General features: G+C 37.4%; 1 protein-coding gene across 1 annotated transcript in view; it reads right to left on the bottom strand.

Moving 5' to 3' along the window:
* The window catches only part of scarf2 (scavenger receptor class F, member 2), a 38,344-nt gene extending 11,743 nt beyond the window's left edge, over positions 1-26,601 (bottom strand). The window contains exons 1-9 of the mRNA XM_079608063.1: positions 25,777-26,601; positions 20,896-20,954; positions 20,709-20,810; positions 18,121-18,637; positions 17,109-17,327; positions 16,611-16,739; positions 15,199-15,302; positions 10,380-10,494; positions 8,216-8,340 (exon numbers count right to left, since the gene is read on the bottom strand). Of these exons, the coding sequence (XP_079464189.1) occupies positions 8,216-8,340; positions 10,380-10,494; positions 15,199-15,302; positions 16,611-16,739; positions 17,109-17,327; positions 18,121-18,637; positions 20,709-20,810; positions 20,896-20,954; positions 25,777-25,931 (1,525 nt within the window). The 5' untranslated portion in view covers positions 25,932-26,601. The remainder of the gene's footprint in view (positions 1-8,215; positions 8,341-10,379; positions 10,495-15,198; positions 15,303-16,610; positions 16,740-17,108; positions 17,328-18,120; positions 18,638-20,708; positions 20,811-20,895; positions 20,955-25,776) is intronic.
* Positions 26,602-27,100: the final 499 nt, after the last annotated feature.

Here is a 27,100-nt window from a genome sequence, read left to right as displayed (position 1 = left end):
ACAGAATAAAATTGATGTCCTGTTTTTACAGGAGACACATAGTGATGTGAAAATTGCTGTTGAATGGGCTAAGGAATGGGGCGGTCTTCTTTTTCTGAGTCACAATACTTCACTCAGTGGAGGAGTTGCAGTTTTGTTTAATAAAAATTTTGCTCCCTCATCTTTTTCAGTAGAGGAGATTGTAAAAGGTAGACTCTTAAAGATAAAAGCTCAATTTGAAGATCATGTTTTTGTTTTTATTTGTGTATATGCACCAACCTCACAGATAGAAAGAATGTTGTTTTTAGATAAATTAAATACAGTAATAGAAAAATGTGATAATGGAGAATTTTTGGTTGTGGGAGGAGATTTTAATTGTGTTGAAAAAAATATAGATAGGAATCATGTAGAGCCACATATGGCTTCACGCCGAAAACTGATACAAATGATAGAAGGGAATGAGCTTGGTGATGTATGGAGAAATTTTAATCATGATGTTAAACAATACACATGGGCGCATGCTCGTGAAAATGTGTTGTCAATGGCACGTTTAGATAGATTTTATGTTTTCAAACATCATCTTAGTTTCTTTGTAGATGGCTCAATTCTTCCAGTAGGTTTCTCTGATCATAGTTTGGTTGTGTGTAGAATGATTGTCAGTTCAGTTAAGTTAAGCAGTTCTTATTGGCATTTTAATGTGACATTGTTGTCAGATTTAAAGTTTAAAGATGTTTTTAGGTTTTACTGGGAGTCTTTTAGAGAACAAAAAGATCAGTTTTCCTCTTTACAGGAATGGTGGGACATTGGGAAAGTAAATATTAGGCAACTATGTCAACAATATACTCTAAATGTCACAAAATGTTTAACTCAGTCTATAAAGAAATTAGAAGAGGACATTTTAGAAATTCAAGTTTTAATTCAAGAAACAGGAAATCAAGACCATTTAGATTCTCTTTTTACGAAAAAATCGGCCTTGTCTGAATTCTATAAAAGAAAGGCACAGGGGGCATTGGTCAGATCACGGTTCCAGGATGTAGAACAGATGGATGTTCCATCAAAGTTTTTTTTTCGGATTAGAAAAAAAGAATGGTCAAAGACGGTATATTCAGAGTTTAAGGTCTGAAGCTGGGGTTTTGTTATTAGACCCAGTCGAAATGAGAAAAAGAGCAGTAACATTTTATAAAAGTCTTTATAGTTCTGATCATAGGATAGATCAAGATATTGATGGTTTCTTCTTTGAAGATCTGCCAAAAATATCAGAAAGTGCCAATGCAAAACTTAGTGAAGATATAACATTAATTGAACTGTATGAAGCTCTCCAGAGTACGCAAAACGGGAAAGTTCCAGGGATAGATGGGATTCCCTTTGAATTCTATAAGGCATATTGGGGCATTATAGGACAAGATTTGCTTACAGTTCTTAGTGATAGTTTAGTCAGTGGTTTTTTACCACTTAGTAGTCGGAGAGCGGTTCTTACACTCCTCCCAAAGAAGGGAGATTTGAGTGAAATAAAAAATTGGAGACCAGTGTCTTTGCTGTGCTCTGACTACAAAATTCTGTCCAAAGTATTGGCGATTAGATTAGGGAAAGTTTTAGATGAAATAATCAGTACTGACCAATCCTACTGTGTGCCTAGAAGATCTATATTTGATAATATTTTTTTAATTCGAGATTTGATGGATTTTTCGAAGATTGGTGGTGTTAATTTTGGCTTGATTTCCATTGATCAAGAAAAGGCATTTGACCGTGTAGAGCATGATTATTTATGGAAGACTCTAGATGCCTTTGGTTTTAATTCAGTTTTTAAAGGTTATATTAAAGTATTATATAATGACATTGAGAGTATGTTGAAATTTAATGGTGGCTTGTGTTTTCCTTTTAAAGTTCAGCGTGGAGTGAGGCAAGGTTGTTCATTATCAGGTATGCTCTATACATTGGCAATAGAACCACTTTTACAAAGATTGAGAAGGGTCTTACATGGCCTTACATTGATGAACTGCGAAAGTACTTTTGTTTTATCAGCTTATGCTGATGATGTTGTTGTAATTGTAAAAGAGCAAAATGATGTGAACATTTTAATGACAACCTTGGATGATTTTGAAATGATATCAGCTGCAAAAGTGAATTGGTCAAAAAGTGAAGCTGTTTTAGTGGGAGAGTGGTCAACAGTGCCCCCCAGACTCCCTGGTGGTCTGACATGGAAAAAAGATGGGTTAAAGTATTTGGGAGTTTATTTGGGGGATGAGTCTTTTCAATTAAAAAATTGGGAAGGGATGATTGAGAAAATAAAGGGCCGCTTGGATAAATGGAAGTGGATCAAGAAAATATTGTCCTATAGGGGTCGAACCCTTATTATCAATAACCTTGTTGCTTCGTCTCTTTGGCATCGACTGACTTGTGTTGACCCACCACTACTTTTTCTTGCTAAGATACAATCGATGATGATAGACTTCTTCTGGGATAGGATGCACTGGGTGATCCATAACATCCTGTACTTACCAAAGGAAGAAGGTGGACAAGGACTTGTGCATCTACAAAGTAGGACAGCAACTTTTCGTGCACAATTTATACAACGTTTCCTGACAGGCCCAGAGTCTGTAAGTTGGAGACCAGTGGCAAGTGCTATTTTAAGAACTGCTGCAGGTTTAACTCTGGACAAATCCTTATTTTTATTGGATCCCAAAACTTTAGATGTGGAGAAATTTCCAGTTTTTTATCGGAATCTTTTTAAAGTATGGAGGCTTTTTAAACTCCAAAGGATAAGCAATCCCACATCGTTGCATTGGCTGCTGGAAGAGCCTTTGCTTTATGGTGCAAGACTGGACATTACCAATGCATCAGTATCACTGACAGAAGCCTTTATAAAGGCTAAAGTGGTGACTCTTCGTCAACTAATGAGGCTGGCAGGACCAGATCTTATTGAAGTGGATGCGGTGGCAACACAATTGGGGTTTAGATCCACTCGAGTGGTTGAAAAACTTTTACGAAAGATACAGACTATCCTTACAGTGGAAGAGACTGATTTACTCAGGAAATATTGTGAGGGGGAAATTACTCCCAATGATAAAGATCGGTTTCCAAGGTTGATGGTTTCACCTAATTTAGAGGAGGATGGTGGAATCTTTCTGGAATCAGAAAAAGTAGTGGACATGGACTTTGAAGAAGTGAATGGCAAGAGATTGTACAAGTCATGTGTGAAATGTTTTAATAAAAAAGCTTTACATGGAAAAACTGATACACCTTGGAGAAGTGTGTTAGATTTGGATGAAGGCTTTAAGCCAAATTGGAGAACTTTTTACAAGCCACCATTAAACAAGAAAATTGGAGATTTGCAGTGGAGAATTTTACATTGTATAATTGCTGTAAATGCCTTTATATCTGTGTTGAATCCTGATGTAAGCCATGAATGCCCATTTTGCTCACAAAGGGAGACTGTTTTTCATGTTTTTATGAGTTGTCATAGACTTAAACCTTTATTTGAGGTTTTACAAAATTTGTTTAATTCTTTTGATGAAGATTTTTCAATGCAAGTTTTTATCTTTGGTGTTAAATATACAAAGAGACGACAGAGAGAGTGTCAGTTGTTAAATTTTGTTTTGGGCAAAAGTAAAATGGCAATATACATGAGTCGTAAAGACAAAATTGAACAGAATCAGGAATTTAATCTTGTGTCTATGTTTGTTGCTATGGTGAAGTCAAGAATTTTGATTGATTTTAAGTTTTATAAAGCTACTTCATGTCTTGCCATGTTTGAGGATGTTTGGTGTTATGGAGGGGCTTTGTGCTCTGTTGTAGATGACAATCTTTATTTTACTCAATTCATGTAATTTATTTTAAATAGTTTGTTTTAAATGTTAAAACACTTAAGTTGTAATAAAGGTGTTTTCAAATTCTCTCTCTCTCTCTCTCTCTCTCTCTTTCTCTCTTTCTCTCTTTCTCTCTCTCTCTCTCTCTCTCTCTCTCTCTCTCTCTCTCTCTCTCTCTCTCTCTCTCTCTCTCTCTCTCTCTCTCTCTCTCTCTCTCTCTCTCTCTCTCTCTCTCTCTGTGCGCACGTTTCGGGTGTGTGCGGCCGTACGCACGGATAAAAGCGCGTGAGTCCTGATTTACGCCTCTTCTTCTGCGTTTAAAATAGTTTGAATGTGTAAATTGGCAGAACAAAACACGTCCATATGATAAACTTTCAATCTATGATGGTTAAACTTGCCAGTTAATCTGCGAATCACATGCGTGCCGAACCGTGGGGCCTGATCCGTACGGATCACAGATCAACTGCGATCTGTTTCACCCCTAATAATTAATGAACACACTTATCATCATGATGCCGATCTTACCAGAGACAGAGACTACTCCTACTCCAGTAAGTAAACATTTTTTCCCCAAAAAAATGTTGGTACTCAAAGTGCTCCCTCCACATTTATTTTTACCATGCATGCACACCAGTTTTGTGCACCCCTGATTATAGTGTCAGTTAAATTAAAATACTTTGTAAAGTTAACTTTAGCATTAAAATATTTGCATACTTTAACATTATTTTTATTTAAATCAGTATTTCATCAAATTCCGTGTGTGTGTGTGTATATATGTGTGTGTATATATATATATTCTTGTCTCATTCTTTTGGTTTAGGGGTAAAACATGATGTATTCTTGACAGGTATTGTGAGAATCATCCAGATATGACTGTTCGTTTCAAGACAGATGACTTTCTACACTGGTGTAGAAATGTGTTTTTCCTAAATCTAAATTATGGTGAGAAACAGAATGTGGGTCCAGAGGAGATGAGGGAATAAACATTTTCATTCTTTTTTTGTCCTTTTTGTCTTAAATCTGTCATTACCAGCTTTAGTTGGAGTAAAAATGGGCTCTGAAACACTCTGAGGTAAATTTAGTCACTTCCTGTCTAAAGACCCCCTGCCCCCCATTTGCTCTCCTGTGAGGGTAGAGTTTCAACAAAAAAAAAAAGTGGGGGAAGAAAAGAAAGGGAAAAAATAGCAGACCTCACTGCCGCAGTCGGCCAATGAGGATAGCAGAACCGCAACAGGAAAAGGAGGAAGAGGAAAAAAGAGGGAAATAGAGAATGATATTTTCATCCAGCTCCTCCCATGAAGTGAGAAGTTCGAGGGGGTGGGGAAGGGAACGGGGTAGACGCTCATCTGCGTTTGCTTTCAGTTCTCCCTCTCATATGCTATCGCTAAACCCCTTCTCTTTTTTTTTTTACTAATCAAGAGTGAGCGTGAAAAGCAACATTGTTTTGTGTTGATTTTGGTCGTCTCCAGAGTCATTTAACACTCTTTGATTTGTCAGATGAAAGAGACTCATTCTCAATCAATTTTGTCATAAAGTCCGTGGATGAAAGGGCCAGTTTATGTTTGAGAGCCGAACGCTGGTCATATCTCTTCTGCTAAAGTGCCATCTTCTTATTGGGTGTTTCTACTTGCTTGTTCTCTGTTGTCTATCCAGGGTTTTACAGCTTGAGGGGTTTTATTGAAACAATCTGCAGGCCATACTCAACCCTAACCAACAGTGACATTATTGTTTTAGACAGGATTTTTCTTTACCCGGGTCCGATGGCAGTGACTCTTTAACTTATGTAATGTGGTAAATTAGTGTGGAAGCACATGTCTCTAGAGGACAGTATGGCTCTGGGCTTTCTCTCGGGCTCTGTCACTAAATAACTAAATGCTGCTCACCCGTGACCGCCTGTTACCCATACACTGGGGTATTGTTTGTTTTAATTAAAGCTGTGCCATCCATATTCTTTGTAAAAGAAGAATTCAGCTCTTGTTTCCTTGATTGGGACCTGGATTTTTGCTTGTGATTTGGAGATGACCCATGACTTTAAATCAACTGATGTTTTGATGATTTTTAGTGGATGTACACTGTACAGTGGATGTACAGAAGTCTGTCCTCAATTTCACACAGGTGTCTCCATCGCATTAAAGCAGAACTCTGCAAATCTAGTAATTTCTTCGCTGATTTTCACTTTTGTTGTCGCATGTTTTCCCCACGAGCTCCCCCTACAGCTGTGGGGCGTATATTTCACAACACTGTCGTAAAAAACTCACTTGCGGCGCCCTCCTCCCCCTTTCAACCGCTGCTCATGTGCATTTGTTATGATCGGAGCAAGCCAACTTTATCGTGTGGAGCTATGTCTACCGAGGTGGGTAATACATCATACACATTATCATAGAACATTGACATGTACATTTTGTATTCTGTTATCAACCATAAAGCAGTTTGTGTTTCTCGCTCGTTCTTGTTCTCGCTTCTCACGAGACTTACAATTTATATCTTGCCGGGATGGTAGTCCCCAAGTTGCAAGGTTGGTTTTCCGCCTGGGAACGCTGTGAGTGGGGAAAGTCACCAATATCACCAGAACAGGTTGTTTAACCATCAAAATTATTTCTAGACAGTTTTATTAAAGTTAAAAATGTTGCCAAGTTCTTCTTTAAATATGAACATTTTACACATTTAGACACATTCTAGTATCTAAAAACCTTTCATTTTAAATGGAATATTTATCGTATTATCATGCAAATTTTTTCTGGGCCTTGCAACTGGTAGTTGCGTAATGCGTAGGCTGTTAATCGAGGGACAGAAATATTTCATTACAAAGATCTTCATTTGTCTTCCGAAGATGAATGAAAGTCTTACGGGGTTGGAACGACATGAGGGTTTGTAATTAAAGGTAGGGAAGGCAATTTTTGTTTCAAATTCTTTTTGTTACACTTGTTGAAACTCTCTTCACATCCTTATAGCAATCAATAATAGAAGTGGTCTAAATATTAAAACGCGTCTGTGGAAGTCTTGGGACCAAAAAATGTTTGTCCAATCATTGCATTCAAGAAAAACGGCTGCAAAATATACCCACGTTTTTCTATATTTAAGAAGTCCAATTCACTTAATTTAGTGTTGGGCAGTGCTAACTTGATATGCCATGCCTTTTACGATTTGGTCTCTGAATCCAAGTCCAAAATGAATATTCCAAACAAACTTCCTTAAAAAAGTATAATATGTTTGCATGGCCACTTTAATATTCTCTCTAAAACCGGCTCCTGGCAGCAGCAGCCCATACAGTTCCTCAACCACAAGAACTCCACACAGGGGTTCCATCCTGGCAAAAACAGAGGAGTCTTTGATTGGGGGAACATTCAGCTCCCAGCCGTCTGTTTTAATAAGAAATAGGGAAATGAGGGGAGAAATGCAGGGAAAAGAAAACTAATGTCTGTTTGGGTACAGATTAATAAGGACGTGAAGCTTCACATGGAGCCAAGGGAAATAAGACATGCACCCAGAGCATTCCATTCAGATGAAACCCTAAAGACTTTGTTTGAGTCAACGCAGAGCGCTTTTCATTCTGACTGGGGCTTTTAGCCAGTAAAAATTGCAAAAATTGTTCTTGCTTTCAAACAGGTTCCCAACCACTGCCCCATCTGCCATTGGTCAGGGAAAAGAGAGCCCCGCCCCAAACTCACGCCATTGGTTGAGGCAGATTTTGATATGACAAACACAAACAACTCAACACAGCAATGATTTGAAAGTGCCGAAAAGGTAAGTCAACCAACAAATGATTTACGTAAAGGGAAAGTTTACTCGCTACAATAGAATTCAATGGGGTTCAATGTTGTTTGGTTCCCAACGTTCTTCAAAATATCACGCAGAAGAAAGTCATACAGGTTTGGAATGATGTGAGGATGATTAAATTATTATACAATTGAATTGTCAACATCCTCATGTTGTTTAACATTCTCATGTCATGGAACATTAAAGAAGATATTTTACAAAATGTCCTAGTGTTTTTATGTCCCTACAAAAGAATTCAATAAAGTCCAATGTTGTTTGGTTTCCAACATTCTTCAGAATATCTTTTGTTACGCAGAAGAATGAAAGTCAGATGGGTTCGGAACGATGTTAGGATGTTTTAAATGACACAATTTTCATTTTTTTGGGTGAACTACTCCTTTAAGGAGCGTTCACACAAACAAACATTTAAATTAACGTTTAGGTTGCCAATATTAAAAATGACACTGTTTGTGCTAAAGGGGATTTGCATTAAAACATGCCCTTTTACGATAAAGGATGTCACTAATATACTCGGTAAACATGCTGTTTTTGTTAAACCATTGAAGACTTAACATCAGGCACATCATATTAAGTGCATATCTGTAGTGTGGTTCAGTTTACAAATGGCATACTGAAGCATATATAATTTTAGATTGTGGAAAATGAGGACATACCAACAACTTTGGGTAGTTTCTGTCTCCTCAGAGGGATTCTGGGGAGTTTGGTGCTGATTCGGCTGAATCCACCACAGAGGATTATTTTGGCCTTCTTGCTGTTGGTGGAGTTTTCCTGGTCAGGGCTGAAAGAGGAAGGGTGACGTTAGACCAACATTACACTGCCCAGAAATGGATTCTATATTGTTGGTGTGTGTTAGTGTAGAGTTAACCCCTACTAGCATCAACTGCATACGGTATACACCATCAAACCATAGAGATTATAGATTTAATGTTCAAATGAAGGAGAAATATAGGAATTCATCTACCTCAGTGGCAAACTGAGGAAATCTAGGCTCAGTTGGTCTTACGTTCTGTAGTTTTCCAGCCATTTAGAAAAGGTGGAAAGTTTAAGAAAACAGCCGACTGTGATTTCTAGAACTCGAGAGTCTTGAGTTTTCCCGACTGACTGCAGAGAACAGAGGAGGCTTTCACTTCAGCGAACTGTGAACAATTCTGATGACAGGCTTTGTTAAAAGATGTTCTTTGCCAGGGGTGAGTTTGAGATAGACGCAATGGCCACGTTCACACCGCCGCTGTCAGTCCAGTTTTACAGCACTAAAATCTGGTTACGTTCACACACAGTTTATGTGTTGCAGTACCACTCAAGTGGTTGCTATTCATAAAAAAGGTTCCTTGAGCAGCAACTTGGCATATTATAGAGTGGTGCAGGGAATACGTCAGAACCCGGAAGACAAATTCCCTGCTGATTCCTTTGAGATTTTCCTATGGGGTTTTTCAATTTATGTGTAAACATAACTTGACTATTCTTTGACGTTTTACAAACACCCATAGTGAAAACGCTAATTTTGAAGGAATTATGTCCATTTTTGAAATCATACATTTTTATGTGCGAGTGTGTGCGCTGTGCGGTGTACGTTATAGAACAAAACGTCAAAGTTTCGTCAAGTTATGATTACTACAGGATCATACATTAAAGAATTATAAAACCTCATAGGGAAATCTCAAAGGAACCAGCTGCGAATTATTCTAGAACTTCCGGGTTCTAACATCAAATAATTAGTGTATAATGAATGTGATACCCTGAAATTGATAAAAAAATAAAAAATATATTATTTAATTGGGGTAGGGGTATATCTTACACACTCAATACCTTTTGTTTACTTAGAATAAAAATAAAGTGCTTACATTTACTAACCAAACTTCGGGTGTGTTTACATTTGTAGTTCGGTTCACTTGGCTCGTTTGGTCCAGACCCAAAAATTTGTATTGCATATATTTCGCCACGGAACTAATGGAAATCCAAAACCGATGCTGTGTGCTGGGATAAATGAGCTTGTTGAATGTGGGTAGCTACATATGATGGTATTTTGACCAGCTGAGAACTCGTGAAGAGCTTATAAAATGTGTAAAAGAGTCAAAACAGCGGCAGGAATCCCTCCGTCACACACACACAAAAGAAGATCTACTGCGAGGAGACACTGTTCTGATGCCTGTACCAAACTGTAATGGACAACACAACTATGACGAGAAATACAGGTAGTATTCTGCTTGAGTATTCTGTCCTTTTTAGGGTTGCATCCTGTGACATCATGTCCTGTTTTTGGTTCGTTTACATGTCTTTGGTCCGTGTTACGTTTGTATTTCATTCGAACCGCACCAGAGTTCATTTGGATGCGGACCAAGACCCAATTCGCTTGTTTGGTGTGCACCAGGGTTCGGATGACAGCGTTCACACGTATCCAATGAACCACAATAGCAGAGTAACCACACCAGGGTCCGTTTTAATCGAACCAAACATGCCAAGTGTGAACACACCCTAAGACATGATAAACCACTGAAACAGTGAAGCTTCCTATTTACAAATAATTAGAATTCATTAACACGTTTACCGGTAACTATCAAATCGGAGGTTTACAAAACATTTGTGAGTCAAGAGGAAAGTATTCGGGTAAAGTCCATTTTATGCACAAATTTACTCATATTTGCAAAAGTTTCATGAATGAGGCCCAATGTTTAAACCCTTCATAAAATCTACAAAAAACGTACTTGTGATTGTCTCAGCACAATAAACTGTAACTGGAGAAAGTGTTTTAACTTTTAATTCAGAAGGCTGGGACTGACTAAGAACTGGATTGAGAAACTAGTGTTGATTTGCACTCACTTGCGGTTGTCTTTGTTGGTACAGAGGAAGCAGCAGCACAGCAGAGACAGAAGAACCACCAGCAGGAATGTTACCAGCGTCCCAGCAGCTATTACCCCCATCCGCTGATTAGGATCTAAAAGAAACAGACGGAGAGTGTAAAATTTGCAATTTAGAAGAAATGGCACTAACATATGCGTGTATTCATTCAATTGTTTACTTTAACACAGCCTTTTTCAGGACAGATGGAGGGTGTTCAGTGAAAGCATGGCTGCAGTAGGAGACCAAGGTACAATTGAGGTGAGAAGAACAACAGGTAACAAGAAGTAATTCAAAATATAGAATTCCTAAAAGCAGGAGCCTATTTCATCTTCGAATCCGAAACGGGGATAATACACAGCCAGTTGGTCTTTATCACAAAATAAACTCTTGGCCGGTTGAGGACTATGACCACTTAGTAAATAAATCAATAAATTGACATAAACAAGTGGTTGAGGGGCAATTATACAATTTAGTGGTCACAAATTATAGTGATATTGAAGATTACACACTATAAAAGTTAATGAACTTTATAAACACACTGCAGACTGCCAAATTCGACCAGACTGTAATACAGTATATGGAAATGTTACAAATGTAATAATTGTAGAATCATATTACATTATTGCACATGGAATTTCACATTAAACAGTTTAAATGTTCATAAAATGTTGCCTGCCAAAGAACATTGTACAGAAATTAACCAATTCCAGTGACTCAAAGCTACTTTTGTTTTTGCCTGAACAAACCACATTGGTACATTTTTGTTTGTTTATTTAATGCAGTGAATATTGAAGTTTACGCAGCTTAAAGTTTAATGACCTTCATAAGTAACCGGCAGAATCCTGTAATTGACCAATCAGAATAAAGTATTAGTGTAATATTTATTTAATATATAAAGTATTAAATATAATAATTATATAAAGTGTAATATTTCACATATTTTAAAATGTAAGAATAATTTGATGTTGCATCATTGCAAATGGCATTTCTTATAAAACAGCTTTTACATTTATCTTGCGTTTTTCCATGCTAAAGAAGAACATTGTACCTAACTTAAACTAAATGTTCTTGGAATTCCCATACCAGTTCAGGAGTTTAAGAGCTAGCAGTTGTGTCCTGTGAGATGCAGGAAGTCTGCCAGTGGCTTCTTTGAATCTGTTGCCAACAGGCATTATCACTGGAGCATAATGTGTGGCCATTTGGCTCTTCCGTTCATAAACAAAGACAGTGATGGGATGCTTAACTTGGCACTGCTGACAATGAAGAATTTCTGCTGTTGGATGCACCGTATTTTTCGCCTGGATCATCCAAGGCCAATTATTAGTTCAATATGCATATGTTATGTCATTATTAATATTTACGCAACATAAGCAACAACTTAAACCCAGATAAACACAACCAGCAGGCCATGAACAAATGTTTATAATAAACTGTGTATGGATGAGGCCCTTTTCCAAAGGTTCTACTAGAATGGGTTTTCACATTTATTGTAAAAAAAAAGAAAAAAGAGCAAGCACCCTTCTGAGAGCTAAAATGACAAATGGGACACTCTACGGTCTCACGGACATAACGGACACGCGCACGCGGCAGCCATTGTGACTGTCGCGACGCCTCCCCACATTTGTACGTTGATGGGCGTTCCAAGTTTACCACTATGGGCGTGTTTTTTTGAGCCAGTGGCCAGTCTAGAACAAAGGACCCGCGAGAGACTTCCCCCCGTCCCCATGTGTTCTACTTCTATTGGATAGTCGAGTTCAACGGATTCATTTGCATAAAGATGGGCATCAACCAGCTTTTTTGACGCGCTACATTTTTCCAAATGTAGCACCTCCTTCCCAGGATGCTTTGCGGGCGCGCTAAAGTCGCTTGACGTCACCCATAGGAATAAAGTGGAGTGCGGCGCGACAGAAGTGGATTCGTACCGAGAGTCTACAAGACCGAAAGTGCAAATGAAGTGTGTCATTTGGGACAGGGCCTACTTCAGAGTAGGGTCTAAACCAGCACTATAGGAACTACCAGTGACGTAAGTGTACGCTGATTGGCCGAATGCACGCGAAAGACCAGCACCCGCAATTTTTTAAAAAGCCGTGTACACACACAGATTCTAGCCTATATATTTACTCCAGTAACTAACTCCACAAACATGGAAAACGGTGATAAATGGATGGACCTCTCAACCTACGCTAAGGAGAAAATCCAACGCAACTTTGAGGGGACCAGGAGAAACTTGATTATGTATTTCTGCCCAGCTAGCAACACTGGACATCAACCACACGGCAAACGCTAACACCTTTTCAAATACTGTCTACTTTCTTTGTGTAACAGTTCTATATAATAACGTTTTAGACAGGACTGTTAGACAGATCGTAAACTAATGAACACAGAGAATGCGAGCAGCACTGTGTGCTCAGGCTCTGGCTGGCGTTGTCAGCATCGTCAAAGTAAAGGTCCGCTGCGCCGTCAAAATAAAAGTCACAACAACAAGCGTGGCTTACGTCACTTCAGAGTTCCTACTGGAGGTGCAAACGCAAACAGGAAAATGTTGGGAACCATTCGTTCTCTGGGAACCACCCTGGTGCGAAAGCATTTAAACGCAATTGAAATCTCTGCAGCAATTTTGTCAAACAGAGGTACAAATTATTTTCAGCTGAACCCAAAAGCTCCTTTCATAATATTTCTTCTGCAAACATTTGCTACTGAAAAACCAACTGAAAACAGTTAAAGCATAATAACTGATGACTATTTGACTCTTTGATTTGCGCTCGATGCTCACAGACGTGAGCTCAGTCCGAGTGTAGTGTGTGTCCTGAAAGCACAGCTGCGTTCGAGGAAGGCCTCACAAAGGTCGGGCACAATGACGACATTTCTGCCTTCACTCAAGTCCCTGTGAAAACTCTCCTGACCCACACCTTTCCTCATCACTCTGTCTCTCTTCCTGTAGTATTTCTCTCAGCTGTGTGAAACAACCCCGGCTCTCAGTAAGTCTGCGAGCAGGCAGGAAAAGAGCCAAAAAACACAGCCGTAAAAATAAGACACCGCTCTGGAAACACCATCAAGCCCGCCATGTTAAACTGCTGCTGTCTACGGCAGTGACCTACATAGTGAAGACTACGCAGGCATGTTACAAATAGCAACTGTGTGTTTCTTTTGCCTGCACAACATGTTTCTCATTGATTTTTAAAGAGAAATTAATGATCTTTTACTCTTTTCGTCAATTTAATTCAGTGATATTGAAGGTTATGCTGCCTAAAAAATAATGAAAGAGACAACAATAGTGAGCAATGACTTAAATTCCAGGTCTGTATCTCACACAAAGCAATCAAATGGCTTTGACAACTTTGAATAAAGCGCACAAATCATGTGTGCAGTAAAAAAAATAAAAAAATTCTATATTCAGGAAATGTTAGGAACATTTTATTTTTCTTGATTATTCAAATGTTTTGGAAAACGGCACATTTTTGTCTTGTTTATCATTAACAATGTTAACTCTTTCCCCACCATTGACCGAATGGTATACGGTAGGCGGATCTATTAGGGATCTTCTGAAAGAGTACAGAATCTCCGGATCAAAACACAAGAGAAGAAGATGCAGAAACAAGCGATATCATATGTAAGCTGCAGATGCATATGTAAAATAACACATGAATTAACATTAAACAGCTTATAAATCAAAAACTGCCAAATGTTATTGAATTAATTGTCGACCCAAGACGAGCTATAGGACTGTGAAAGCTTTAGAGGTGTTGATGGACTTGATCTACTCCATCTTTGTTTTAATCATTGTTCTGAATCCAATCCGGATGTAGTCTTTGAAAAAAAATATTTTTTCTTAGCTTTTTGCTCAAAATGTTGCTTGCTTATGAAACTTACCTACATTCAAGTATTGAAAAAAAAGAATGCATTAAGTTACAATAAAAGTTTTTTATTTTTTTTATTCTGATGGTCTTTCTTTTGCCATATTGCATGTGTAGGTATTTCTACAACAAAATATTCTGGGGGCCATAATTTTGTGAAAATTATAAAAAAAAATGCTGGTTGTGGCTGGCAAAAAAAAATAAAAATTCTGGCGGGAAAGAGTTAAGATAAATTTAAAGACAAAGGTAAATGTATAAGATTATAAGACTTTTTTAGAAAATATACTGTACCTTGAAAATAAATATTATTTTTTTACAGCATTGGCATTTGTTTTTATTGTTTTAAATATAAACTTGACAAACACATTTGCTTATGACAAAAATATGTTGTCAGTGGGGTAAGAAAAAAATATATTTTTCTATATGTCTCGTCCTCACCAAGGCTGCATTTATATTATCCAAAATAGAGTAAAAACAGTAATATTGTAAAATATTATTACAATTTAGAATATCTGTTTTCTGTTTGAATATATTAAAAATGTAACTTATTCATATGATGTGAATTTTCAGCATCATTACTCCAGTCTTCAGTGTCACATGATCCTTCAAAAATCATTCTAATATGCTCAAATCCTTTTAAATATAGCATTGATGAAAACAGCTTAGCTAGGGAATATCAAACATCTACCAGGAGTAATGATCATGACATGATTTAAAAACAAATCTGCTGCGAGTCAAAAGGTTGAATCTTGAGTTGACCTCTGCGTCAACTGGGCAGCTATTCCTCTCTTCCTTACGTAATGGAAAATATGACTGAAGTTGGACCCATAACTATATCTCAACATCTCTCAGGGGTTCTTTTGTGTCTCCATAGCAAATGACATAACATAGCTTGAGAAATGACAATTTAATTATTCCAAAGAGAGACAGGAAGGGTTTCTTACATAGGTTGCAGACCCCTGACACTGGGTTGCAGTTCTTGTCGTGACATGGACAGGTCTGGGCACAGTTCACTCCGAACTGACCGAACTCACAGGTCAGGTTGCAGCTAAAGTGAAAAGAAATGCAAAGAGCACTGAGAAAGAGAGTCAATACAATCATTGTGTACAAAGCAACAGGAGTTTCCAGTGAAAATGGAACACGGCAGTTTGGGGAATTACAGGCAATTATGTAGATGTTGGCAATGCAAACCAAAGAACAGAAAAGAGGAATGAACAAAATGAAACAAGCACAGAAGTTCTTATTAAAAGACACTGAACTTCACTGAAACTGAAGACACTGAAAATATTTTAAATGTCTTACAGAGAAAAGGGAAGTATTGCATAAAAATACATTTTATTTGTATGTGTTTGTGTTTAAAGTGAAGTTTCGTCAATTGAAGATAAAGGTATGACATGATTGAAGTGCAGTTTGTGGTCAATATTTAGATAAATATTCAACTAAGTGAAATATACTAATTTGGCATTTCCTAAAGAAACCAACTGCAGTTTAATATGCAAATATTACAAGGATGTAATGTAAGATGTTGAATGCTGAATAATCTAACAATGTATTTATTTAATGTTTCACTATACCGTTCACTACTACGGTAGTTTGGGGTCAGTATGATTATTTTTTTTATTAATTTTTTTTAAATGTAATTAATACCTTTATTCAGCAAGGACATTGATCAAAAGTGTCAGTAAAGATATGTATAATTTTACAAAGATTTCTATTTAAAATAAATTTTGATCTTTTGAACTTTCTATTCATCAGTTTCACAACATAACCAACACGACTGCTATCAACATTGATAATAATACCGTAATGTTTTTTGAGCAGCAAATCTAAATTTGCATATTAGAATGATTTCTAAAGGATCATGTGAGACTGAAGACTGGAGTCATGATGCTCAAAATTCAGCTTTGATCACAGGAACAATTTATTAATAAATAATAAAACCAAGCTAATAAAGTAAATAAATAAATTAGATATGACACTATAAGCCTGGAATTTTCTAAGTATGAGTGGAGTCTGGACATTTAAGTTATTCAGGCTCATCAATATTATTCTCTTTCAATCACTGTAGTTATAGACTATAGTTTCAAAAATGCCTTCTTTTTTGTTACAAGGGCAAATTCATGCTTTTCCTCACAAAATATTTACATGTTAAATATGAAATTGTGTTTGGCAAATAACTAATTCTCATTTAACCATTTGGGGTGTCCTGTTTAGCACACTGCAATTTGTTGAAAGTTACTCATCCTTAAACCATTTAGAATGACTCTTTGTTGATTTTGTGATTCATCCGTTAGTGAAAACAGGCCTTGATATCAAGATGACCTAAATATGTGCGTGACTCAGAGATGTGACTTACTATGTCCCATTGAAGCCAGGGTCACAGAGACACTCTCCTGTGGCAAAATGGCAGTCTCCATTAAAACAGTGGCTGCAGTCTTTTACACAGTTGTCTCCATAGGTGCCGTTAGGACAGCGCACCTCACAGCTACACAGAGACACAAATACAGACAGACAGAGGATCAAAGGTCAATTCAAAGTTGTCATCCGAAAAGTCTTCGAGGAGCAATATACAGTAGGAATAATTCGAGAGGTGATCTTATAAACTTTCTATTCATTAAATAGTGAAATATTCAGAGAAAGTTTCCACAAAAACATTAAGCTGCGCAGCTGTTCTATTTATGTTTATTATTATTATAATTTCAATTATATACTGTGTGTGTGTGTGTGTGTGTGTGTGTAAATAGCACATTCTTAGTGAATTCCCCCTCAGTTGTGATCATTTTTGTTTTGTTAACTGTAATTCTTTTATAACTGTCAGCTACAATAGGGTTCACTATCAGCCAAAGATTCATACCGATCTCCAATCCAGCCGGGATTGCAGTGGGAGCACTTCCCATCAATGCGGTTGCAGAAGTGACCGTCTTTGCACGGTGGACACTGATCCTTACAGTTCTCTCCGAAGTAACCCTCCACACACGCCTGGTCACATCTTGTCCCGTTCCAGCCGCTCTCACACGTTACACAACGCCCGTCCGTCACCTTACAGGGCTGCTGGCCTTTGCAGTGGCCACACCTGAATCAACGGCAGAAAGGAAAGCCCGGGATCGTCCAGGTATGGTCAGTCAAACAGAGAAGAGAACAAGTTATGGCAATAAAATCAAGAAGATATAAAGCTCTGAATATTAATATACTGCACACTACTGCTCAAAAGTTTGGAATCATTAAGATTTTCGGTTACACTTTATTTCGATAGTCCACTTTAGACATTCTACTTACTCTCAGTAACTTGCAACTACATGTCACCAAACTCTCATTAGAGTTGCAAAGTTACTTATTAGTTAGTAGATTTTAGTCAGCATCATTACGCCATTCTTCAGTGTCAAACGATCCTTCAGAAATCATTCATTTCTTATTATAATCAATTTTGAAAACAGTTTTTGCATATTATTATTTTTGTGGGAAACTGATAAAAAAACATTTTCATAGTAAAACAACTTTTGAATGATAGTGTATCATGGTTTCCACACACACACACAAAAAGTTTCTGTTTTCAACATTGATAACAATAGGAAATGTTTCTTGAGCAGCAAATCAGCATATTTTACGATGATTTCTGAAGGATCATGTGACTCTGAAGACTGGAGTAATGATGCTGAAGATGCAGCTCTGCCATCACAGATGAGATGTTAAAATTACATTTTAAAATATATGAAAATAGAAAACTGTTCTTTTAATATTTCACAATATTATTATTATTTTTATTTTTTTTCCAGTATTTTAGATCAAATAAATGCAGCGTTAGTGAACATAGGAGGCTTCTTTCAAAAACAAACCTTTGTCTGGTAGTGTATATCACTTTTCCTCACCTGTTTTTGCAGGTCTGTCCATAGAGTCCAGCTGGACACGGCTCCCGGCATAGCTTTCCTCTGAATCCGGGTTTACAGGTACACGATCCGTCTGCCGGGTTACACTTCCCGTGGACGCACTGACAGTACCGCTCACAGCGCTGACCCCAAAGCCTCTCCCTACACTGACATCGGCCTGTAAACTGCTCACAAGGCGAGTTATTACACAGACATTGAGCACCGCAATTTCGTCCGTACCAGCCAGGGTTGCAGATGCAGCGGCCCGTCTGGTCGCACACAGAGTTGATGCTGCAGTAGCAGTTGTTGTTGCACTGCGGCCCCCAGTAACCGGCATGGCAGGTGCATTTGCCCGTCTCCTGGTCACATTTTCCTTTCTGACAGTTGCAGGCCTTCTCGCAGTTTTCACCCCAGCGGTTGGGGTAGCACGTGCACTTCCCGGTCACGTCGTCACATTTACCGTTAGGGTGGCACGTGCACATGCCCTTGCAGTCCGGGCCCCAGAACTGAGCGGGACACTCTAGGGGAGTCAAAAAGAGGCACAGGTTGTGGTTTAAGAAAGGAAACATTTACTGTGCAACTGGAAAGCTGAAGTAATGATTTCAGGTGATATTGTTCAAGTTTCTTTGGCTAAAATTCAGATTGCTTAGTTAAAATACAATTTCTTAATATTAATGTGATATATATAGTCAGTACCGTTCAAAAGTTACAATATTTTAGAAAGTAGTCTCTTATGCTCACAAAGGCTGCATTTATTTGATCTGAACTGATTTCTATTTTAATATATTTACAAATGTAATTTATTCATGTGATGAAAAAGCTGAATTTTGAGCATCATTACTCCAGTCTTCAGTGTCACATGATCCTTCAGAAATCATTCTAATATGCTGATTTGCTGCTCAAGAAACATTTATTATTATTATCAATGAAAACAGTTGTGCTGCTCACATTTTTCTTTTTTATCAGTTTAATGCATCCTGGCTGAATAAAGTATTGATTTCTTTAAAAAAGAAACTTTTGAAATGTATTGTGTGTGTGTGTGTGTGTATATATATATATATATATATATATATATATATATATATAGGTACAATAATTGGCCTTGGTTATGTCTTTAAAAATGAAAGGTCATTTTAGAGGTGAAGGAACTATGATTATGAACGATTATGAGATTTATTCTTTACAATAATGGACATATTTAAAGAAAGTAAGCTCAATTATGATGTCATGTTGTCTTTAAGTCTGCCAAAAAAATGTTTTTAAACTAGCAGCACTTTTAATTTTCTTTGTTATATTGAAGCATATGCTGAATTTGGAGTGGGACATTTTGAAGAATTTGACTTGAGGATGTTCTATTTGCCTTTGCTAATCAGAAGGGGACATTTAAGAGCATGAGACAAATTTAAAGGAATAGTTCACCCAAAATTAAAAATTCTCTTATAATGTACTTGCCCTCAAGCCAGGTGTTTATGCCTTTCTTCTTTCAGCCGAACACAGAGTTATATTAAATAATATCCTAGCTCTTCCCACGATATCCATATTTAAAACTTTATAAACTATAATCAGTGGCTTCCGGCAAACAGCCGTACGCGCATTCACGAGAGAGTCGAGTTCCGGCGGAAGGGTGACCTTTGACCCAACGTATGACGTAGGCATAGCGAAAGCTTAGGTGAGAATAGACCTCTTGTGATTGCGCATACAGCCGTTGCCGGAAGCCAGTGATTATAGTTTATAAAGTTTTAAATATGGATATTTTTCTTACAAAAACCCGTTGCTCAACTTCAGAACGCATTTATTAAACCACATTTTATGATTTATCATTTGTTTTATGATGAATAGATGGATGGATGCACTCTTGGAGCTTCATTAACTCGGGCTCTTTTCAATGCCATTATAAAGCTAAGAGGAAGAGCCAGAATATAGTTTAATAACACCGATTGTGTTCGGCTGAAAGTCATGAGGGTGAGAAAATGATGGGATAATTAAATTTTTTGGGTGAACTATTCCTTTAAATACACCCCTGCAGACAAGTATTTTTTTACACACTTTATCTGGAAAAGAAAGATTTTAAATGCATTTCTGTCATGACTATACAATACATGTAATGTATGTGGTCTTGGCGGAATAGATCTGCTACGCTACTGCTGTTGATTATTGCTGCCGCAGAGCAAGTACAGAGACTTTCTACTGCTATTACAAATGCTGCTTCTGTACAAATAGCATATATGAAATTACTCGTAGCAAATCTATACAGGTGGAGCTGGGGAAGGTGGAGGGTTTCATAGAAACTCTGAATGCGTGCTGCAAACTGCTACAGCAAACACTAACTATTTAAATGTTGAGCAGCAAGCTCATTGGCTGCAGATGCAACAGGAACCAATCAGCTTGAGCGGTGTAGTTAAAAATGTAATTGTCAGCAGTTTGCGTTAAGGACCTTAGCCTGCGCCATCTAGTTTCATGACAGAACTTGGTATATATCTGTTAAAAGTTTATTTTCTCCGGTTTTAGGAGTGTATTAGGCTAATTAAAGGGCATGTTTTTAATTATTAAAATCAGTAACTTTAATCTGAAAAAGACAAAAAACAACTCACTTGTGTCACAACTTGCCCCAAAATATCCATGACGACAGCGGCATTCGTTCGGTCGGACACACACCTCGTTCTCATTACAAGTGAAATTGCCTTCACAGAGAGCTGAGGGGACAAGGACATGGTCAAGATATAAATCATGTAACGTGACACGCAGGAAGTGATCCAACATACAGGAAAAGACACTTACGTGTTAAACACTCTTCACCTTGCTGCGCCCATCCGCCGCAACACGTAATCTCTGATGACCTAATGATAAGATGACAAATCATGATGAAATGATCAGGATAAAGTGCATTGGCTTGAATATTCAATCTATACAACATTTAGCTGACATCTCGAAGGACAGCTGATCGTTAAACGTTCGAGTCAGCATATTTTGCAAATGCCCTGACCAATGTTTCAACTGTCCGTGAGAGGTTTAAGCATGTGGAATATTGCAAATGTCTGGGTGCCATCTGTAGCTTCTTCTGAGCTTCACAAGCGCAGATGTTTCAGATAGCGAACCCCGCATCCACTCGCGCAAACACAAGCGTAAGCATTCATTCCATTCTCCACCCTCTCACCGACAGGAGTCATGCGAACCAGACATCCCGTTTGAAGCGATAACTTCATTGCATCGTCAGATGTGGAAAAACAATGAGTGGCTGGATCCAAAATAAGGCCACAGCCTGATGTGATTAGTAATGCAAATGTCCTGCATTAGGCCAGTAAGTCAGTCTAATAAACAGTCTGGACTCCAGTATGAACAAGAACGCTTTGAAAATGCTTGTTGAAATATTCAGTTGAACTTTTTTAAATACATTCTTCTGAAACCACAATATAGCTTTTTGTGTGGAACTGAATTGAAATTTGTTTCACTGAAAATCGCTGAATTTGTAGCTCTCAAATGTCATTTGCAGTTCTTCGTATGCATTTTAAATATACATTTTCAGTGAATTATGACTTATGACGCTATCATACTGCTTCAGAAGAATGAAAATATATATGTGTGAGTCATAACATCTCTTTTGAGTTCCACAGAAGAAAGTAAGTCAGGTTTGGAATGACAGAATTTTTTTTTTTTTTGGGGTGAATTACTCTTTTAATCCAACACATATGATCCCAGTGGAATTTTGCATGTGTCTGCGGTGGATGTTTTATTCAAAGCATCGCACAACAGGCATGCTGCAGAAACCTATTGTTGCTTGCCTTTCTTTTGACAGAAAATGATGGGAGGAAGAGGGAGGAACGGATTTGGGACACAATGAGGACCTGATTCAAACCTGTGTCTCCCATACGAGCACCACAGCACAATGTGTCTAAAGGTTTCAACATGTTTGTAGACTAATAAACTACTGTACCATTCAAAAGTTTGGGGTCAGTACGATTTTCTTTTTTTCTTTTTCTTTTTTTAAATCAATACTTTTATTCAGCAACAAAGCATTAAATTGGTCAAAAGTGACAGTAAAGACTGTAAAGGTTTTTATATTTTATATAGATTAACTTTTTATCAAAGAATCCTGAAAAAAATGCATTTTTTTTTTTTAATGTTTCCAGAACAATATTAGTAAGTAGCACAACTGTTTTCAACATTGATAGTAGTAAGAAATTGGGTTTCTTGAGCAGCAAATCGACATATTAGAATGATTTGGAAGGGTCATGTGACACTGAAGACTGTCTAATAGAAAACAGAACACAATGTTATTATTGTTTTTCTGTATGTTAGATTCAATAAATCCAGCCTTGGTGAACAGAGACTTCAAAAAGCATTAAAAAAATCTTACCAACTCCAAACATTTGATTGGTAGTGAATGGTAAACATTTCAAATTATCCCGGCTATCTCTACTTCAAGTGGGTTCCCTTTAAAACTGAATACTCTCTAAGTGCTTGTTAGATATAAGACATACGCCGACCCTCATATTCCGCCACATGTGACCTCTGCGAGGCCTTGTCCACACTTTGGCTTCCTCTGAAGCGTGGGGGCCGCTCTCTGCATTCAGTCAGAGTTTGTTTAGCCTATGTGTGCGTGTCTTACCCAGACATGATCTACACCACAGCCCTGACTTCTCTGCACTGTGTCAAACCCGACATACACACCACAGCGAGAACATGAAGCTAGCGCCGCGGATGAAGGCTTAAACAAATGGAAATTGAGCATCAGTCAACAGCTAGGGGGCCAAACTTGACTCAGCAACAATAAAGTCCTGTGTGGAAAATTTGAGCAATTTTGTTAAAAGAACGTGAACTTCCTGTCAACGTCTGTGGTTGGTGAGAATCTCTGTTTGTGAGAATACACATTAGATTGTATCTGGTGGTTTCCATTTTGATCTAAAGTACAGTGATAGCCATCTGGAGCCAGTAATCGCAAAGTAAACACACTTTTAAACAACCGCGTAAACCATTCATCGCTTAACACTGCTAGTAGAATTCCCCTAAAATGCCTGCTGAGCTTAAATGCAACATGATTTTGAGATACACTCTATTCATCTAAATTTAGCTTTTTTGCAACATGTTTTGAATTTAAATAATGCTCCTCATGAAGTCATTTTCTAAGATTATTTGAACACTGAACTGGTTACCAATATTATGGCAAGTCATAGACCGATATATATCGGCCAGGGGTGTGTTTACAACAACATAACTCGCTGCTCAATTATGTATTGTCGCAAATTTGACGGTCAACTATGTTGGATTATGATGTCACACAGGTGGTGGAGTAATAATAACTTTTTTTAATGAATCCGTTTGAGATCAAATTAATTCTAGAATTTGTTGTTATAAATTGATCAACTTAAAGACGTAAATTATATTTGTTGTATATGTTCGAAATGAAAGCTATAGATTGTACTGAATATCAACTTGCTAATTTTGCACAAGATAAGGATTTATTAAGTCCACATGTCATGCAAACAAGAAACTATGCTTCCAACCACAGGTGGAGACATGTCGTTCCAACCACACAACTTTGCGATGCTGTTTGTGAATGTTAAGTAGAACTATATGATTTCGGGGAACACCGACTTGTTGAACTATATGCTGATAACGACAGAAATTGAAGCCATAGTTCGCTAATGATATTTTCGGGAAAGCATTTTGAGATGATCTGCAGGTTCACCATGATCAATTCATTTTTTTGTGTGAATTTTGTATTTGGCATTCACTACCATTCAAATGTTTTGGGTCAGTAATGTGTGTTTTATTTTTAAATGAAACTTAATTTAAAACTTAATTTAAAAATGAAAATTCTGTCATCATTTACTTCCTTCTGCTGAACACAAAATAATATATTTTGAAGAATGTCAGTAACCAACCAGTTAATGATATATTCCACATATTTTTTTTCCATACTATGGAAGTCAATGGGGCCCAACAACTGTTTGGTTACCCATATTCTTCAAAGTATCTTCTTTTGTGTTTAGCAGAAGAAAGAAATTCATATAGGTTTGGAACAACTAAAGGGTGAGTGAATGACATAATTTAAATTTTGGGAGAACTATCTCTTTAATACTTTTTTCTGTCAAGGAATTGATCAAAAGTGACAGTAAGGACATTTATGCACATTTGACTGTATTTTTGATTAAATAAATGCAGCCTTGGTGAGCATAAGAGACTTCTTTTAAATACAAACCCAACTTTCGAATAGAAGTGTATATGTAGGTCATTTCTTTGAAGAGGCAACACTTTTAGTCTTGGCTCACTTGCTGCCCAGGGCGGGATAAGACATGACAAAAGAAAAGAATATTACCAAGTGGTCCCAACCTAAAATATGACTAATAAGAAGCAAAATTGCAAATGAACTTGATCATGCATTATCATTATATGGAAAAGAGCAGTGTAGTTTGAAGCTAAATATCTGCAGAAGATTGGACTGACCAAATTTAGACACGTGAATGTATAATTTTTTAACATAAATCAACCAAACACTTAAAACAATTGTTGAAATTTAATTATAAACATAAATAGTTGGTTTTAGTTAATAGTTTTTTTTAAATGATGGGTGCATTCGAAAAGGCAACTTTTAAATTCAATGTTAAAATGCTTCTGATATCAGTATTACACAAGCTATCATCCATCCTGCTCATTAGATTTAGGCATTGCAGTTATCCATTCAAAAGTTAATCACTAGTTTTGATCCCTGGTTGCCTGTGATATTTACAGTATTTGTAAATGTGTGCCTCTGTGATTTGATAGATTCATTAGGACATCAACATTGATCAATGTGATTAGCCTTCTGCATCTATTCTACTTGGAATGAAATGTAGCATGGATATAGTGTGTTGGGACTAGATGTCACACCCTTGATGATCTCTGTGTTTAGGTTAGAGAAGAGTTTAGAATCTGCAACGACGGTGGAACTGTACAGATCACTCTCCATGTCTTGCAGTTTCAAACTCTCTAAAACACTGAGTAGGCCTTGAAAGATTATTACCAGTTATTTGATATCAAAGGATGCATGTTTTTTGCTCTCCCGCTTTAGTTTACACTGTATGCATTTGTATGGGCTTTAAGAAGTATTTTAATACCAATTAATTGAATTATTGTTCTTTTACGTTGGCTTTTTATGCAGTATCTAAACTATGCCACGACTTCAATGCTTCAGTGCTTGAGTAATTGGTGTCGCCCTCTATCTCTCAATGTGTGTCAGTGACCCAGATGTGAAACAGGGTGACTGACACACATCAGATTCAAACAATTTGCTATTTGGAACGTCATCAAAAAACAAAAACTTAAGTACAGTTTTAAAAGTTGAATAATTTCCTGTGCACTGTCATATTAGTTATAATTAAATATTTTTTATAACCACAAAAAGAACACAATCAGAAATGACAAACAGCTTGGCCCTATTTTAACTTTAAAGCAAAGATTAATATAAACTACTTTATCGATTTTAATTTGAACTCTTAATTTGGGCTAATGTAGGCCTTTTTCATTTGCATTACTGTTTTCTTGAAGTTCACTGAAATAACGTTTAATTGCTGCTACTTAATAAAATTGGATTTTCATATTACTTGTTTGCTTAGCCTACTATCAATACATTAATGCGTTCGTTCATTTCCTTCCCCCCTAAAAGCTATTCATCCAACTTACCCTGGAACTTTGCACACGTTCCTACCCTTTGGATTGAGTTCTTGACTAAAAACGGGACACAAGCATAGAAGGAAAAGCACTAAAACCGCTAAAGTGCCCTTTAGATCCATGGTAAAAGAAACAGCATCTCTCCATGCGCCTCTTCTGCTCAGCATTCCTTCTTTTGCAAACTCTAGAAGTTCTGACGGGGTGTTATGTATCTCCGAACTGGTCTCCAAAACCTTCGACTTCAAGCGTTTGTAAGTTACTTTATCCGCATAAATCGTTTATCCACTCTCTTTCAGACTCCAAAGGCTGAGGCAGAGGAGAGAAAAGAGGAGGAGAGGGCGCACAGAAGTTATAAAACCAAACAGTTATTCCCTCCGTCCAGCCCCAGTTCCTGAGGAGAACTTCTGCTTTTATTAAGCACTCCAAACACTGCTGGATGTAACTGGTGCATTGCTGGAAAACTTCTGACACCCTGAGATTCCCGCCGTTGTTTCCAAAATGTAGATTTTTCAGAGAGGATATGCGGCTTCAAAGCATGTCAAGAAAAGAAAAAAAAGTCTGCAAAACTATATGTGCGTCCATTTTGGAAAAGACACGGGGACTTTAAAACGGTCGTTGTTCTCTTTTCAGAAGGAAAATTCCTAATTAGTGATCCTATCTCTGGCTCTGGCTCTTGGGAATTCGGTGCGCCTGCTCTCTCTGGCGTGCTGCGGTTTCCCAATTCTAACCGAAACCACCAGGAGCAGCTCCTCATCGAGTGGGTGTGACTTTAGTATATGTTTAGGACTTAGCCATGCATCCATCCAGCCCCCCTTACTAACCTCCGTTAACATGCTCGCGCACGAGCACATGCACGCTGTCCGTCTCGCCTCATAACTAGTGAGGGTTATTTACAGTGGGTTATACGTATTATAGGCTATATCTAGTAAACACAACCAAACCAATAAATCGAATAGTTTTATTTAAACCAATATCTCTCAAACACACAGAACAACCTTGGCGAATTTTATAGTTGGACAAGCTAGACCTGTAGAATGGCTGCTCAGGGGGAAAAATAAGTGCAATGCAAATGTTTGCATTGGTTGAATCAAGAATCAGAACAGAACACACATTTGATCAAATCACAAATCATTTAATTTTAGTTAAAATGGTGAGTGAATGGTGTTTTTGCCAACGTGAGAGGATGGGACTATATAGTGTTAAACTTTAAAAAAAAAAATGATTTAAAGATTTATCTTCCACATAGCATGGCATGGGTATAATATAGTATTTTAGTGGTTTAGTAGGCTATGTCTAAATTAAGAGATTTAAAATTCAAAAGTCTCCAAATAAAATC

The sequence above is a fragment of the Phoxinus phoxinus genome (genome assembly GCF_949152265.1).
Source record: "Phoxinus phoxinus genome assembly, chromosome: 3".
NCBI classification, from domain to species: domain Eukaryota; kingdom Metazoa; phylum Chordata; class Actinopteri; order Cypriniformes; family Leuciscidae; genus Phoxinus; species Phoxinus phoxinus.
The sequence above is the reverse complement of the archived record's forward strand: the minus strand, read 5'-3'. Positions and strand labels throughout refer to the sequence as shown.